The sequence below is a fragment of the Gossypium raimondii genome, chromosome 5, assembly GCF_025698545.1.
Source record: "Gossypium raimondii isolate GPD5lz chromosome 5, ASM2569854v1, whole genome shotgun sequence".
NCBI lineage: Eukaryota > Viridiplantae > Streptophyta > Magnoliopsida > Malvales > Malvaceae > Gossypium > Gossypium raimondii.
The window spans coordinates 34,307,186-34,323,483 of record NC_068569.1 but is presented as its reverse complement, the minus strand read 5'-3'; the positions used below and the strand labels follow the sequence as shown (position 1 = coordinate 34,323,483).

At 32.8% G+C, this 16,298-nt stretch overlaps 1 protein-coding gene across 1 annotated transcript; it reads left to right on the top strand.

Annotated features, from left to right (window-relative positions):
* Window positions 1–3,114: 3,114 nt before the first annotated feature.
* LOC105765971 (probable terpene synthase 9) lies at window positions 3,115–4,185 on the top strand. Its single transcript, XM_012585261.2, has 4 exons — window positions 3,115–3,278; window positions 3,355–3,493; window positions 3,568–3,816; window positions 3,892–4,185. Exons 1-4 carry the CDS (start codon window positions 3,115–3,117, stop codon window positions 4,180–4,182), a joined length of 843 nt encoding a protein of 280 aa, XP_012440715.2. The 3' UTR covers window positions 4,183–4,185.
* The last annotated feature ends 12,113 nt before the right edge of the window (window positions 4,186–16,298 follow it).

Genomic DNA, 16,298 nt, shown 5'->3' with positions numbered 1-16,298 from the left:
ACTAAAGATATTTTCAATCTAATAAAGTTATCGGAATTAAATAAAAGGCATAATAATAAATTCAGTTTTTAATGTTTACAATTTTTATCGTTTTTTAAAGTTAAACTTTACCATTAACTTTTTTAACGAAAATCATTACTAAAACATTAATTTTTTAACAATGTTGACTTGCAATCCATGTCATGCTAATATGACACTATTTTAAAAATATTATTATCCTTTTATATTTTATATAAATTTTTAAAAATACATAAAATGAAATTTGAACCAAAATATCACAATTTTCATTTTTTAGTTTCACCATTTTAACCAAAAAATTGTTGATTTTTTACATCATTTTTAAAAAAAATATAAAGCCTAAAAGAAATCAAGTTCATTTTGTTGCCCACTAGGATTAGAACTGATCATGGGTAGGTCCACTAGTCCAGGCTCAAAGGCCCGATCAAAAGTGGAAAAGTTTGGACAAAAATATAGGCTGTCTAAATTTTATAGCTTTTAATTTAAAAATCTTGAAAAAATCAAATATGATCTAAATGTTAAATGTTGTTATAGGTGTATAGCATTCGTCTCTCTATAACATCTAAAATTTATCTAAAATTTTTGTTAGACAAGTGAGGCTATTATGGAAAAGAGTGATTCATTTTTGATTCAAAATTTAATTTCTTTTTATGTTTTTAATCCAGTTTACTCTATTTTTGGGTAAACTACAATTAATGTCACTAAACTATTAGTAAGTTTACGTTTAGGTCACTCAACTTCAAAAAGTTACAAAATAGTCACTGAATTATTTAAAAGTTTTATTTAAGTCACTAGGCTTTTAAAATCTCTGCTATACGATATTCTCTGTTAGCATCGCTTACATCAATTGAAAACTCTATTTCCCATTCTCTTTTACAATTAAGTTTTTTTTATTAAACAACTTTGAATGTCAAGAACTTGTAAACTAAAATCCAAACAAATTTATTCTTTAATATTCGACACTGATCGTCAAATCAACTTGGATCTAAGATATGTTATTTTACTCGTTGATAAGTATTGATTTATCATATTGATCATCGAATTGTCGCTAGAGCTCGTTAACCAAACTTTTTAAAAATAAAAAACAATAAACAACCCAATGATTTAAATAAAATTTTTTGAATAGTTCAATGACTTAAATGAAAAATTTTGAATAGTTAAAAATTAATTTATAATTTTTTGAAATTGAGTGACCATAACGAAAGCTTACTAATAGTTTAACGACGTTAATGCAGTTTTTTTTTTAATTTAAGTACTAAATTTCTATTATTTATTGCATTATTTATTTATCTTTGACTAAAATCTAATGTACGTTCAAAGGTGGTTAGAACCGAACAGATGCCATGCGACGACCACCAATTTGGGTTTACTGAGGACAGGGTTGAGTTGGTTGCCACTCCATTTTTTTTTATTTGAGCCTATTTTTTATTTCATTTTAAAATATTTTTTATATTGATATTTTTATTTATAACTAAATCTTGATAAACAAATAATTTTCTAATAAAAGTAAATTTAAATAAGACGAAACTGAATCGACCTAAAATACAAAATAACTTGATAAATTATTGCCTACTCTAATAATCCAATCTAATAACAAACCTAATTTTAGAATACAACTGGCTAGCTTTCAGTTAGATTAATTTTGACGTGACTATATTTATGAGCCAACGACGCATGCATGCATGAATACATCTCAATTATTATTATTATTATTATTATTATTATTATTAGAGACCTTAGAGACCTTGGTAACATTTACAGTGATGGTTCCTTGTCAAAAACCACCAAAAAATGTACTGCTATTACACATATAAGATGTAGAAGTTGGGCAGCAAACAGAAAAAGTTGGAAGCATTCCCACGAATGCACGTCTTACGTAGGCATTATTGGAAGCTATTATTTAACTTAACCTTGATAAATATCTTCACCGTCCACAAACTCTATTTAAGGTGATCCAAGTTCAGACAAGCTCCAGAGCAATTCAAAACTTACAATATATTGAAGAAATAAGCAAATCTCAAACTTATTTCTCAATGGCACCAACATCCCAATCCTTGAATGAAGAGCAACGTCGATCCGCTAACCGTCATCCCAGTATTTGGGATCCCACCGCCATCCAATCCTTTACCACTCCATACACTAAGTTGTTTTGCATGCTAGGCTTGTGATAAATGTTATTATATATATGTTGCATGTAACAACCCTTTTTCTTGTGAATTTTAGTACCAACTCTGTGCTACACAATTGGAGGATCTGAAGCAAACGGTTAGTAAATTGCTTGCCTCAACGAAAGACACAGCTGCCTTGTTGAAGCTAATAGATTCGATGAAGAGGCTTGGAGTGGCCTACCATTTTCAGGAACAGATTCAACAGGCTTTGAATCAATTGAATTCGGATCTAAATCTTGTCTCCAATGATCTTTCCACAGTCGCATTGCATTTTCGACTCCTACGAGAGGATTGCTATCCTATTACTGCAGGTTCGTTTGTTTCTGGATGCTTTCAAAGTTGTTAGCTTATTAAGCACAGTCACGTTACAAACAAATTATATGCTTTTCTTGTTTTCTTTTTAACTATTATGGTAAAATTAAACAGATGTGTTGGGGAAATTTAAAGGTGGTGATGGGAGGTTCATGGGGAGCTTATGTGGGGATGTTGAAGGGCTTTTGAGCTTGAATGAAGCTTCATTCATGGCAATACAAGGCGAAAAAATCCTTGAAGAAGCTAAGGGTTTTAACAGTGAAAATCTTAAGAATGTAATAGGGAAACTGGAGAAAGTTAAGGCTAAGCAAGTTCAGCGGTCATTGGAAGTTCCACTTTATTGGAGGATGGAAAGGATTGAAGCTCGAAACTTCATTGATTCCTACGCCATGGATGATTTAAACAACTCAGTTTTGCTTGACCTGGCTAAGTTAGACTACAATCTTATCCAGCCAATTTACCAACAAGAACTGAAACAACTTGCAGAGTAAGATTAATTTACTTATAATATATGGTTTTTATTTTTCAAAATCGGATTTTTATTTATTGGATGAAAAATAGGTGGTGGAGGGAATTGAACTTCAAGGAGAAGCTTAGTTTCAGCCGAGACCGACTGATGGAAATATATTTCTGGGCTACTGGTTTGAGCTTTGAGCCCCAATATGCCAAATGCAGGATTTGCTTCACTAAGTATGCATGCTTAGCAACTGTAATTGACGACATCTATGATATATATGGATCACTTGAAGAACTCGAATGTTTCACCAAAGCAGTCACCGGGTAATAAATAGTCTTTCTTTTATAATATTTTTATAGCAGCCAAAATTGGGTTATTGATTTTACGGATTTGCAATAGTTGGGATGTGAAGGCCGTCCAAGAACTTCCGGAATACATGAGAGTAATGTTCTCAGCCATTTCAGACTTTACTAATGAATTAGCCCAACAAACCTTGAAAGACCATGGCCTCGACGGTCTGCCCTACATCAAAGAACAGGTAACATGGAGAACCTGAGAATTAACATTTCATAGAATTGGCTCTGATTTGTTGTTGTTATTTGCCAATTGCAGTGGGTTGTACTTTGCAGAGCTCATATCACGGAAGCCAGATGGTTTTATGGAGGTCAAACTCCCACTTTTGATGAATATATTAAAAACGCATGGATTTCAATTGGAAGTCTTGGAGGGTTGGTTCTTCTTTGTTTTGTGGAGGCAGACTCCATTGTTAATCAATTTCCAAACTGTCTTAAGGATTTTTCTCAATTATTTTACTGGTCATCTCTCATTACTCGATTCAGTGATGATCTGGGTACTTCCAAGGTAATATCTTCATTTGCAATACATAATTTGCTAGTCACTAAATTCTAGGTATGCTAAATTTGTTTCATTTTGAAGGCTGAGATGGAGAGAGGAGACATACCGAAAGCAGTGCAGTGTTACATGATTGAAAAAGGAGTATCAGAAGAAAAAGCACGAAATCATGTAAAAGAACTGATAAGCAATTCATGGAAGAAGATCAATGAAGAAATTTTCGATAATCGTTTCCCACGAGTTATTGTGAATTTATCTAAGAACATGGCTCGAACTGTGAAATGCATGTACCAGCATGGCGACGGAGTTCGGACATCAACCGGTGTCACTAAAGATTATATTGTTTCATCAATTCTTAGGCCTATTCCAATATAGATGACCAATACTTACTCACATTTTTAGTTTGAGTACTTAACTTAATAAATGCATGTAATGGATAAAGAGTTAATGTTATCAAATCTTTGTATTACTTTAAATTAATTTTATATTTTCTTATATCTGTAATATTCTTAAATCGAATAATAAGTATTTTTTTCTAAGAGTATTAATTGCACATTTAGAATTTGAATTTGTACACTTATAAATAATTTATTTGATTTTTAAATATAATATTTCATAAAATAAAATTTTGTTTTTCATTCTTTACGTGCAATAAGTGCAAGGAATGAAACAATATTACTTAAAAGTTTGAATTAAAAACATATGATATTTCTCTTTGTAACATCCCTCGCCAGATCTGATAGTTGGGTCTGAATTATGGGATGCTACAGTCATTGTCGGAGCAACCATTGAAAAATTCACAATAAAATCATTATTCATGCAATCAACAACAATACAACATTCTATACCATAAACATTCTTTTCCAGGTCTTATATGATCATACAAATGCTTTAAAGATACAAATGCTTTAAAGTCAACCCGAGATCAAATAGGGACATTTTTGAAATATTTTTAAAATTACAGACCAAATACACCATAAATAAATTATTCAAATATTCAATCATGTCATAAACACCTAAATATTATGATACACAATTAAATTCGGGCCTTAATCGAGCCTACGAAAGCTCTTTTGTAGACTCAAGCATGAAATAGGACCAAATTGCAATGTTTTCAAAGTTTTCAGAATAGGTATTGATACCATTTTGAGCTTTGAATTTTTAGAAAAATTGAATTTAAAACGAAGGTATCGATACCAGGCATAAAGTATTGATACCTTACCAAAGGTATCGGTACCTTATCTCTGTATCAATACCATTTTTAGGTTCAATATTTGAAATTTTGAGAAAAATCATTGCCACCCTTTGAAATCTCATATTTTCTCTTTGTGAAAAAATAGAACGTCGATAATGGCAATGTATCGCAAAGAAAAGAGAAAGAAAAATAAAAAACACACAGATTTTTACGTAGAAACCCTTTCAGGAAAAAAACCACGGGTAGAGGAGAAGATAATTCATTATGTTGAATTCGAATGATTACAAGAGGAGTAGACTATATCTATTTATAGGCTTGTAAAACCATATTCTAATAGAAAGAGTGTAGTAAGGTTGAAACACCTTATTCTAAAAAACTAAATAAAAGAAGTGCAGTTCTAAAAAAAAACCACGGGTAGAGGAGAAGATAATTCACTATGTTGAATTCGAATGATTACAAGAGGAGTAGACTATATCTATTTATAGGCTTGTAAAACCATATTCTAATAGAAGGAGTGTAGTAAGGTTGAAACTTGAAACACCTTATTCTAAAAAAAATAAATAAAAGAAGTGCAGTTCTATATGGATTTATTTTTATTTTATTTTAATAAGGTTTCGAGTCACTCAGTTTTAGTACTCTTCCATTGCAACCGCCCCTTTGTTTCTCCCTTCCTTTATTTTTCTCTCATTATTTTGTTGTTGAACCCACCATTCATCTTTGGCCGAATATTATTTGGCGTTTACAAGTGATCAATCAGTTTGTGATTATCCGTTATCACAGATCTGATATCCGGGAAGTGTAGGTTGATTATCAATCAGATCTAATTACATATTTGTTTTTTGCTTTTTGTATAATGGTCGAATCTATCAAGATTCCATAGTCGATTCTCACATGTGTTTTTCTTATCTTTTTGTGTTTTTTTATTTATGGTTTAGATCCGAATCACTCATATCACTAGTGACATCAGAGGTTATCTATATCTCCATTTTGAGCTGAACTAGTGTAAGCGGAGATTTCGAAAATAAGATCTTAATGGCTATTATTTCTCTCTGATCTTGCCGAACCTATATGGTGATCTAAAGGTTGGTTTTTGTCTCGTGTTTTGTGTATGTTATGTACAGATCTAATCAAGATCTAGTGAAATCTAAATATAGGAGTTGCATATTTAAGTTTAGTACTTCGGATTTGCGTTATTCAGGTGTGGGTTCCCTAACCTTCTATGTTTGGTGAATGCTGAAAGCATGTATGTACTTTATTGTATTGGCTGAATATGTAATGACTGTCCAAGGTTGGCCGAATGTTCTAGGGCCTTAAAGCTTAATTTACTAAATGTGTAAGTGCTACAAGGGTTAACTGAATTTATGCCTATTGTTATTGATTGATTGGCTGATTGCATCTTATTACATGTCTTGTACTGTTGAGCATGTTGATTGTTACTGTATAATTGATTGCATATATTGCATGCCACTGATTGTTACGTAGTTTGTTGCTTGCATGTAAAAAAACATGAAATTGATTAATATTGTTACTACTGAATGCATGAAAAGCATGCCACCAATAATGATTAATTGAATGCATGCTAAGCATGCCATCATTACTAAAATTGATATTGATAAGTAGATATGCAATACGACTGATCTGACATATTGCATTGCATGGGGATTGGGACTGATTGGTGACGGAGGAGTTCCGTGGAGTACTGTTGATTTATCCGCAATTTTATACTGGTAGTTAACCTGCAACCCTGGAGTATTGCTTGGAGTACTGGCGAATTATTCGCAAATTACTGGTAATCTAATTGCAAATTGTTATTGGTGGTTTATCCATATTGAGCTACGACTCTTACTGTTTTGGTGTTCAGATGATGAGTTCTAGGGAAATCATGGTGTGTAGCGGACGGATGGGGAGGAAATATGTGTTGTTTTCATATTAGCATGCCTATGCATATGTATATATATAATGTATATTTATGATGGCATGCTCTGCTGTGATCTCAGGAATGTTGTTGGCTATTAGCTTTATTGTAACTCAATTGTCTTTATGTTTATACATTGTTTTTTTTCTATTTAAGACTCACATTGAGCTTTTAAAGCTCACCCCATTATTTTACTTCTTACAAATAACCCACAAGGTTAGGGTCGAACACGACATTCAGAGGAATCATCTTGGAAATTTTTAAATAAAGTACTTTTAAACTAAATTTTATTATTGATTTTGGGGACTGTAATGGTTATTTTGGACTTCGGAATGAGTTTGTTTTTAATTGGGATTTTGCATGCATGAAAATTTGCTAAAAGTCCAACAATCCTAGTAATTGGCTTAAAATTACATAAGACTCGATTTTTCCTATAAAATTAAAGGCTTCAGTGTTTCCACTATGTAGCAATGAAATTGGAGTTTTAAATAGGCAAATTGATGAAATCAACTAAGTTTTTCTCAAATGTCACGACACTTATTAAATCAAACTTTTAAATTAACTTGACTTAAGAATCTGACGTTTTGATAATCCTAAGGCAGTTACATTAAGTTTCCTAAAAGTTAGTCAAAAATAACGTTTTCAAATTTTATTGGTTTTAATAGGCCTTTTCGGTGACCAATGTAGCTTTCAAAATTTGGCCACAGTTAGTCAAAAATAACGTTTTGATAATCATTGCATGGTGATTATTCCACCCATTTTGACTATTCAGAAGGGTTAATGTGCACCTTAAAAAAAGGGTTAATGTGTTTGTTTGTTAGGGTATCTTTCTGTCTCTTTTTTTTTTTTTTGCTCTTAAGTTTTAACTTGCTTGTTTGTATGTCCTTATTTAAACCTTTTGTGAAATTTTTTGATATAAAATCCATCTTCTAATTTGACCAAAACAAATATTTATTTGTTTTCTTTTTAAAGTGTTTCTTATTATATATGTAGATAATAAAGATTAATTAATCTGGTTAAATTTAAGAGTGTTTGAATCAATTTGTTTTTAATATTATATTAAAACTATATAATTATCAACAAATGTGTTGACAATTGTTTAGAGTAAAAAATGGTGAAAGGGTGCTTAATTGTGTTTGTGTCAAATCTTTTGCCTAGATTATAGTGGAAGGGCCTATAGAAGATCTTCTAGTTTCATGGATATGTCATAGGCACATTTATCCCAAAAAATAAAATTGAAGAACGAGAGAAGATTTGACTTTGTGAGGCTTTCCAACATCATTGATGCAAAAAAAATGATTATTAGACTAAACAATTTTGGTATTTTCAACTAACATGTCAGAGTTAACTAGAAAGATTCAAAAATAGAAATGCTTTCAAAGGAGAGTTACAAGTGTTTCGAATAAGATGAGAATATGCTTGAGACTATAATCTTGGTGTACTATAGTACGAAAGTAACACCCTCTAATCTGAGTGTAACCTCCACAACTCGACCTAGATGTTAGACTCGAATTCGAGAGATTACATCAACCATTGAGATGATCTAGTAGGGTTATCGGAGTTTTTGAAAAAAATGGTTATTTTAAAACCTTAATTTAATTTAGTAGAAAACTTAGTTTAGATATTGTTTTAATATTCCTCAATATTTAAGTTATTATCTAGCAACGGAAAAAATGGTTTTTACTTACGTTATTAATGAAAACATGGTTTCATGCATAATTAATTAATAATAATATCAAGTTAATAACCTAATTAAAAGTTAAAACTAGATGTCATGCAAAAATAATCGAACCTAGGTCCTAAATCCCATGCTTTAGTTTAAAAATAAAGTATTACAGTCCTTGAATAATAAAATAAATCAAAATATTAAGCCTTAATAGATAAAATAGATTGTGCTAAGACCCTCCGGATGTCGTCCTAAGGCAGCTATTCAAGAGAGAAATAAGGTCAGGGATAGGGAATGAAACAAGTGTGGAGCTTCCGACGTGGTTTCTAATTGGGTTCAAAAGTCCCAGAGACGTAAAAGGTTACTCTGCTGCCCCAGTAAGGGAGTCACAGAATACGGGTTTCCAACAAGAGCGAAGTGGGCACCAAGCCACTTCTATATCCAACATTGGAGGATCTGGAGAATAAAGGTTATCATTTGTAATAATTACGGGAAAAACCATACTAGAATATATTGGAGGGCTATTGGCGAATGTTACAAATGTGGAGCCCAAGACCATTACAAGAAGGACTCCCCATAAGAAGAGGAGGAAATACTGAACACTCTGTTCAAGTGGCTAGACAGACTCAGCCTAAAGTGAAAATTGGGACTGTGGCGAAGTTAGGGTCAGTGCAGGGAGCTTCGAGAAGAAATATAGCTATGCCTAGCCTAAAAGCCTCAGCTAGAGTTTATGTCATACAAGAAAAAGAGGACGTTGAAGCCCTCGACGTCATTACAGGTAAATTCTCTTTATTTAACATCGGCATACACGTATTGATAGACCCTAGGTCTACTCATTCATACATTTATGATAAGTTTATGGTTGGAAGGAGTCTTAGAATTGTCCCCACTGAGGTGAGAATGATAGTTACTAATCCATTAGGCTAAAGTACTGTATTAAATAGAGTGGTATAGAACTGTTCGTTGAATTTTGGTGAACATGTCTTCTTGGCGAACTTAATGATATTAAGTTTCCACGAGTTTGACGCCATAATGGTGGATTGGCTAATAAGATGAAGCGCAATAGTTGAGTGCAAGTCCAGAGGTGTATGGTTACTATCTGTGGATGGTAATAAGGTGCTTGTTTTAAGGGTGAAACAGGATATCAAAAACAATTTAGTCTCAGTTTTTATGACTCAGAAAATGATTACAAAGGGTGGAGATACTTAATTAGTGTATATCTTCGACTCTAAGATGGTGAGGGAAGACTTCGGGCAAGTACCAATTGTGAATGAATTTCAAGAGTTTTTTCCAGAAGAACTATCAGTAATTCCGCCAAATAGAGATATGGAGTTCTCTATTGATGTGACGTCAGAGACTGCTCCTATATCAAGTGCGTCGTATAAAATGGCTCCAATAGAGCTAAGGGAGTTGAAAGCTCAGTTGTAAGAACTATTAGACAAGGGGTTCATCAACCAAGTGTTTCACCTTGGGGTGCACCAATATTGTTTGTAAAGAAAAAGGACGAGACACTCTGATTGTGTATTAATTATAGGCAACTGAACGAGCTGACCATTAAGAATAAGTATTTGTTGGCTAGGATTGAGGGCTTGTTTGATCAGCTAAGTGGAGCTAGAGTATTTCCAAATATTGATCTACAGTCAGGGAATTATAAAGTTAAGATTAAAGGAGATGATATTCCTAAGACTGCATTTCACAATCGCTACAGGCATTATGAATTCCTGGTGATGCCCTTTGGCTTGATGAATGTGCCAACACTGTTCATGGATTTGATAAACAGAGTATTCTAGCCTTACCTTGATTGTTGTGTGGTTGTCTTCATTAATGATATTTTGGTTTACTTGAAGAGTGAGGCAGAGCATGACTCACACTTGCGAATAGTTTTGAATGTTCTCCAAGAAAACAAATTGTATGCCAAATTCAGCAAGTGTGAGTTTTGGCTGAAGGAAGTTCACTTCTTGGGCCATTTTATCTCCATGGATGGGATTAAGATAGATCTTGAGAAAATTTGTGCTGGACTAGAATTGAATCCTCTAAAGAGCGTCATAGAGGTATGTAGTTTCCTTGGTCTAATGAGGGTACTATAGAAGGTTTGTTAAAGGTTTCTCCATGATTGCGATGCCATTGACATGGTTGTTGAGGAAATATGAAAAGTTTTATTGGTCTTGTAACACCCTTATACCTGACTCGACTACCAAGTCGGATATAAAAATGCTACAATTGAGTGCCAGAGAAGCCATGGCTAATTCATTTATTTCAAACCCTTATCTAGACATACAAAAAACTTATTAGTGGGTTACATCATGATTCAACATTATGGAATCAACCTGGGTAAAATTTTTCAATAAAAGCCTGTTCTAGAGGCTTATTTTACACAAAATAGGGCCCATGTATCGATATCATCCCTAAGGTATCGATACTATGGCTTAGGTATCGATACCCTATGATGTATCGATACCATTTTGAGCTTCAAAGTCCAAAAATTCAAGAAAAATACCCAAGGTATCGCTAGTTTACTCAAAGTATCGATACTTTTCTCAAAGTATCTATACTTCGATCAAAGTATTTATACTTTACTAAAAGTATCTATACTTTGGTCTAGTTATTTATACTTTCTTCAAAGTATCGATACTTTACCCTTGGTATTGGTACTAAAATGCCAATCTGGAACTCATTTTAAGCTTAGGTAAATTTACCACTATAGTCCTTATTGTACCCTTTTTAAGCATGTTCTTGATTATAACCTTATTAATTCACCATTTAAACATACAAATCCACTTGTATTATCAATCTTTTTCTAGCTTATCTTAAGCATGCTTTAATTTCAAATAATTCATATAACCAATAAGATATGTAAAATCTTACATTTTAGTCCTTCCAACATTTATCTAAGCCCTTGCAACTCGGGATTCCCGGGATAAAAAATCCCTTTACACATTTCCATCCCCTAATTTAGTATCCTAAAATGTTTTTTCTTCTTTTTTGCGTGTACAAATTTTTGGGTTTGAAAATTTATTTCTCTCTCGCTTTGAGGGATACCTAGTCATAGTTTTAAGTTGTGTTTGGGTTCACGGTGATGTCATGGAGCTCGGTAACCTACAAAATTCATTTGCCGTGTAAGTATGGTGCCATCACCCAAGAAATCGAGATCACTTTACAACTCGAGGTCCAAGTTGGCGGTGAATATACTGTCTCGGGTTAAGTGTAACTATGACTTCAAGTTACAAAGGTTATGTTGTCAAAGGATTGAACATAACTGGAGCCATAGTTGACGGTGGTTATGCGGGCATGACAACCAGTTTCACCTCATTAGAGAAGCATGCTCTATAAAACCCATGTGGAAGTGCGAGGAAGCGAAACACAAGGGGCCTCCCAGTATAATCAAATAATTCATGTTGTCCATCTCCACCAAAGACAGTGACCCTATTAGTAAAGCATTTTAGTAACACCCCTATAACCGGTTCGACCATATGGACCAGGTATAAGACTATTACAGTTAGTGCCAAAGTGGTTTTTGCAAGACACTGTATAATTTAAACATTTTTCCTAGTGTATTAACTTATTTAACCCAAAAAATTTTAATATAAACATCTTGGTCATTAATGGATGATTGATTGCATTTGGAAATGACTTAAAAATTGTTTTCACTCAAAACAGGGGCAAAGTATCGATACTTAAACAAAAGGTATCTATACCACTACACAAAATTGATACCAAAATAGCATTCTAGAACTCCAAAAATTCAAATTTTGACGAAGGTATTAATACCTTAGGCCTAGGTATCGAAACCCAGGCTTCAATATCGATACGTATGTCAAAAATGATACTAAAATCACGTTCTGTTTTGGAACTTTTTATTTTTAAATCCTGGGTATCGATACCTATACCTTTGGTATCGAAACCTTGAGTAAATTTTGTTAAAACTCAGTTGAAAATTTGCTTAAAAAACCCCCTGCACTGTTTATAAACCATATCAAAATTTAAAACCAGTCCAGAATAGTCTAAATCAGTCACAATAAACAATTTATCATCCATTTATGCATGCATCCATTAGGTCTTTAATAATTCATTTCAATTATCTTTAAATTTCTTCACAAAACATCAAAATGAGTAAAGTTATTATAACTTAAACTGTAATTCCTATTACTAAAATCTACTTGTTAAGTATATGAACATGCCATACTATCATCAAAATATAAAACATGCTCTCATTGAAATTGGAGATGTGATGGAACAAGTAGGTCTGGAACCACTTCTAGCTTTCCTTTTCTACTTCAACCTATGTTTTAAAAGAAAACACATTAAGCTAAAATAGCTTAGTAAGTACTGCAAGAATTTAATCATAAAACATTTATCATATTGTAAAATTAATACTTAACTACAAATATTCTTAACTTAAATTGTGATTATTCAAAATTAAACTTACCACATCATATTTCATTCACAAGGCCCAAATTAGACTAATTAGAACAATTAGGACATTCTGAATAGAATTGAACATCACTGGAGCGAATATCTGAACACTGCTAAAGCATATAATTGAACACTGCCGAAGTGGATAACTGAGCACCGCCGAAGTGGATAAATAATAAGCACGCAATATATATATTCCTTAATGGCATGCCATTAATATCCTGATCGTTCATACTCGTCTACTTGGGCTCACGTTTTCTTTATACAAATTTTTAATCTTTGTAATTTAGTTCTTGAACCTGTAATTTCATATATATACATATCACCCAATTATCAATACATTTTATTACGTACATATAATAATTTCAATACAAGTAATTTATTATATCACTTATAATTTTATTTACAATCTTATAACATATTTTATTAGATTTATGACTTAGTCCCTTTTTATACTACTACATATATATCTAAAATTCAATAACTAATTTACAATTCCTATGGCTAATACATAAAGAAATATAAATAAATTCTTGTAGTACTTACAACCGAGGCTTGTTTGATGATTCTTCTTACTTCTTCACTCATTGGCCACCCCTTTTCATTTTACTACAATTGGATCCTCTTTTTTCCTCTCTTTCTCTTGAATCCTTGTTACTACAAACTAGCCCTAACTTTCTCTCTCTTTTCATGTAACTATTAACTCCTTCTCATGGGGCTGAAGTAACTACCTTGCTCTACTCTTTATTTAGTTGAGAAATCATGAGAGAAAAATGCAGAAACTAGCTTGAAGGACTCAACAATGGAGGAAAAAAGTTTTGTTTTGGGAGAAGGGTAAGTGATGATGGGATGTGGAAAAGAAAGATGAAAACTTTCTCATCTTTTCTTCTTTCTTCTACACTATTCATAAATAAAAATCTCATGAGTTTTATTTAAAATGGCTAAATTTCTAACTAATCCTCCTTTCTTCCATCATTACACTATGACCCTAATCATCATCATAAAATATCTTATTTTTATAATTACCATTTTATCCCTTATCATCTATTCAATTTCCATATATGAATCACATCGCATTAAAGTGATATTACCTCTCTAGTCCCTCCTTATTTTCCAACAACCTCATGCTACTAACCTAACTTTTTAATTTTCACACTTTTTCCCCCTACTTTTCATTTTCCTACAATTTAGTCATTACCTCAAATCAAAATTTCCTATCCCAAAAATATCTACTTCCTATCAACTCTAATTTCTTTCTATACTTTTACTCTAAAATTCCTATTTAATCTATTTCTAAAATTTTTCTAATTTTCCTAACCCGACATGTCACTGACCCAAAACCTCTTTACTTTGAGGATGTTACACACCAAAGGCAGTGACCCTGTTAGTAAATATGTTACACCCTAATTATGTCACAGGTTATAATAATGAGGTCACTGCCTTTGGTGGACATAGATAAAACAAAATACTTGATTATGCCACTGCATTTTTCTTCTTCGTACTTTTGTTTGGGTTTTATAAACCATCCTCTTCTAACGAGGAAAAACTGGTTGTCGTGCCCGTATAACCATTGTCAACTAAGGCCCAATTTATGCTTCATCTTTTGACAACATAACCTTTGTAAACTTGAGGCCCTAGTTACACTTAAACCTCCAGACTGTATAATCATCGTCAATTAGGACGTTGAGTTGAAACGCGATCCGACTTCTCATATGGCAGATGAAATTTTTAGGTCACCCAACTCCGTGATACCACTATAAATCCAAACATTCCTTAAAACAATAATCATGTCTATCTCAAAAATGAATAAAAAATCTACAAACTTCTAATTTCCAACCGTAAGAAAACAAACGATTTTTACCCAAGTGAAAACGCATCCTACAGGGCACGTTTTCATCTGAGACATCAATGAAAATGTGCCATGTAGGATGCGTTTTCAGGAGAGAGAATTAAAAAGCATCATATGTGATGCATTTTCACTTATGTGGCAATGAAAGCACGCCCTATAGGATGCATTTTCCTTTCTCTCTAAAAAAATATTGTAGATCGGTAAATTTGTATAATTTCAGCCTAGTTTCTCAAATATTTTTTTAGCATATTCATATAAATTAACAAAAAAAAGTTCATAGCCAAAATAGGGTGCGTAAAAGGCTAAAGCTTGGGTAGTTTACCCTTTTATTTATCTCTGAGCCTATTAGAGATTAGGTGACTCGAATCCTGTACTTGTTGAAGAAATAAATACAATGACAAAATAAGGTGATCTGTGGTGGCAAAACTCTTCTTGTATTATAACAAGGTCTTTTTAACCCTTAAATAGATGTAGTCGAAACTCTTCTTGTGTCATTCATTTTTCTACATTAGTGAATTTCTTCTCCTCTACCCGTGGTTTTTTCTCGAAACGGTTTCCACAAAAAATATGTGCTCTTATTTTTTTTCTTTCTTATTACTTTGCAATCGTTCTACCGCTATTATCATCTTTTTTTATAACAAACTGGTATTAGAGCTTTTCGGGTTGCTTGTCTTGATCATAATAATGACGTCATTTAAGTATGATACTCCGTTGTTGGATCGTAACACCAAATTTGCATTGTGTCAGGTAAAGATGCAGACAGTTCTTACATAGATATATTTGGAGAATGCTCTGCTAGGGGTGGATAAGATGCCTTTGACATTGACAACTAAAATAAACAGAGTAAGGATCAAAAGGCTCTAATGCAATTACATCTACATCTACCGAGTGATATTCTACATGACGTATTGAAGGAGAAGACTGCTGTTGCATTATGGGCAAAGCTAGAGCAGCTATGCATGTTGAAAACCCTAACTAGAAAGTTACATTAGAAGTAGCATCTTTGTTCTCATAGTTTGTAAAAAGTCTTTGGTTGAACACTTAACTATGTTTAAAGAAATTGTCTGAAACTTGAAAGTCATGGAGGTGTAGTATGAAAAAAGAGGATTTAGGGTTAATTCTACTTTGTTCATTCCCTTCGTCTTATTCAACCTTCAGAGATACGATTTTGTATAGTCGTGAATCTCTTACAATTAATGAAGTGAGTAAGGAGTGGATCCTTGATTCTGGTTGCACTTTCCATATGGGTCCCAATCAGGATTGGTTTACAAAATATGAAATAATGTCTGAAGGTGTTGTTTTGATGGGAAATAATGCTTTATGTAGATTTGCATGTATTGGCACGATCATCGATGGAGTCGCTAGAACACTTAGTGACGTACGACATGTGCCAAAATTGAAGAGAAATCTAATTTTGTTGAGTACTCTTGATTCAAAAGGGTACAAGTACATA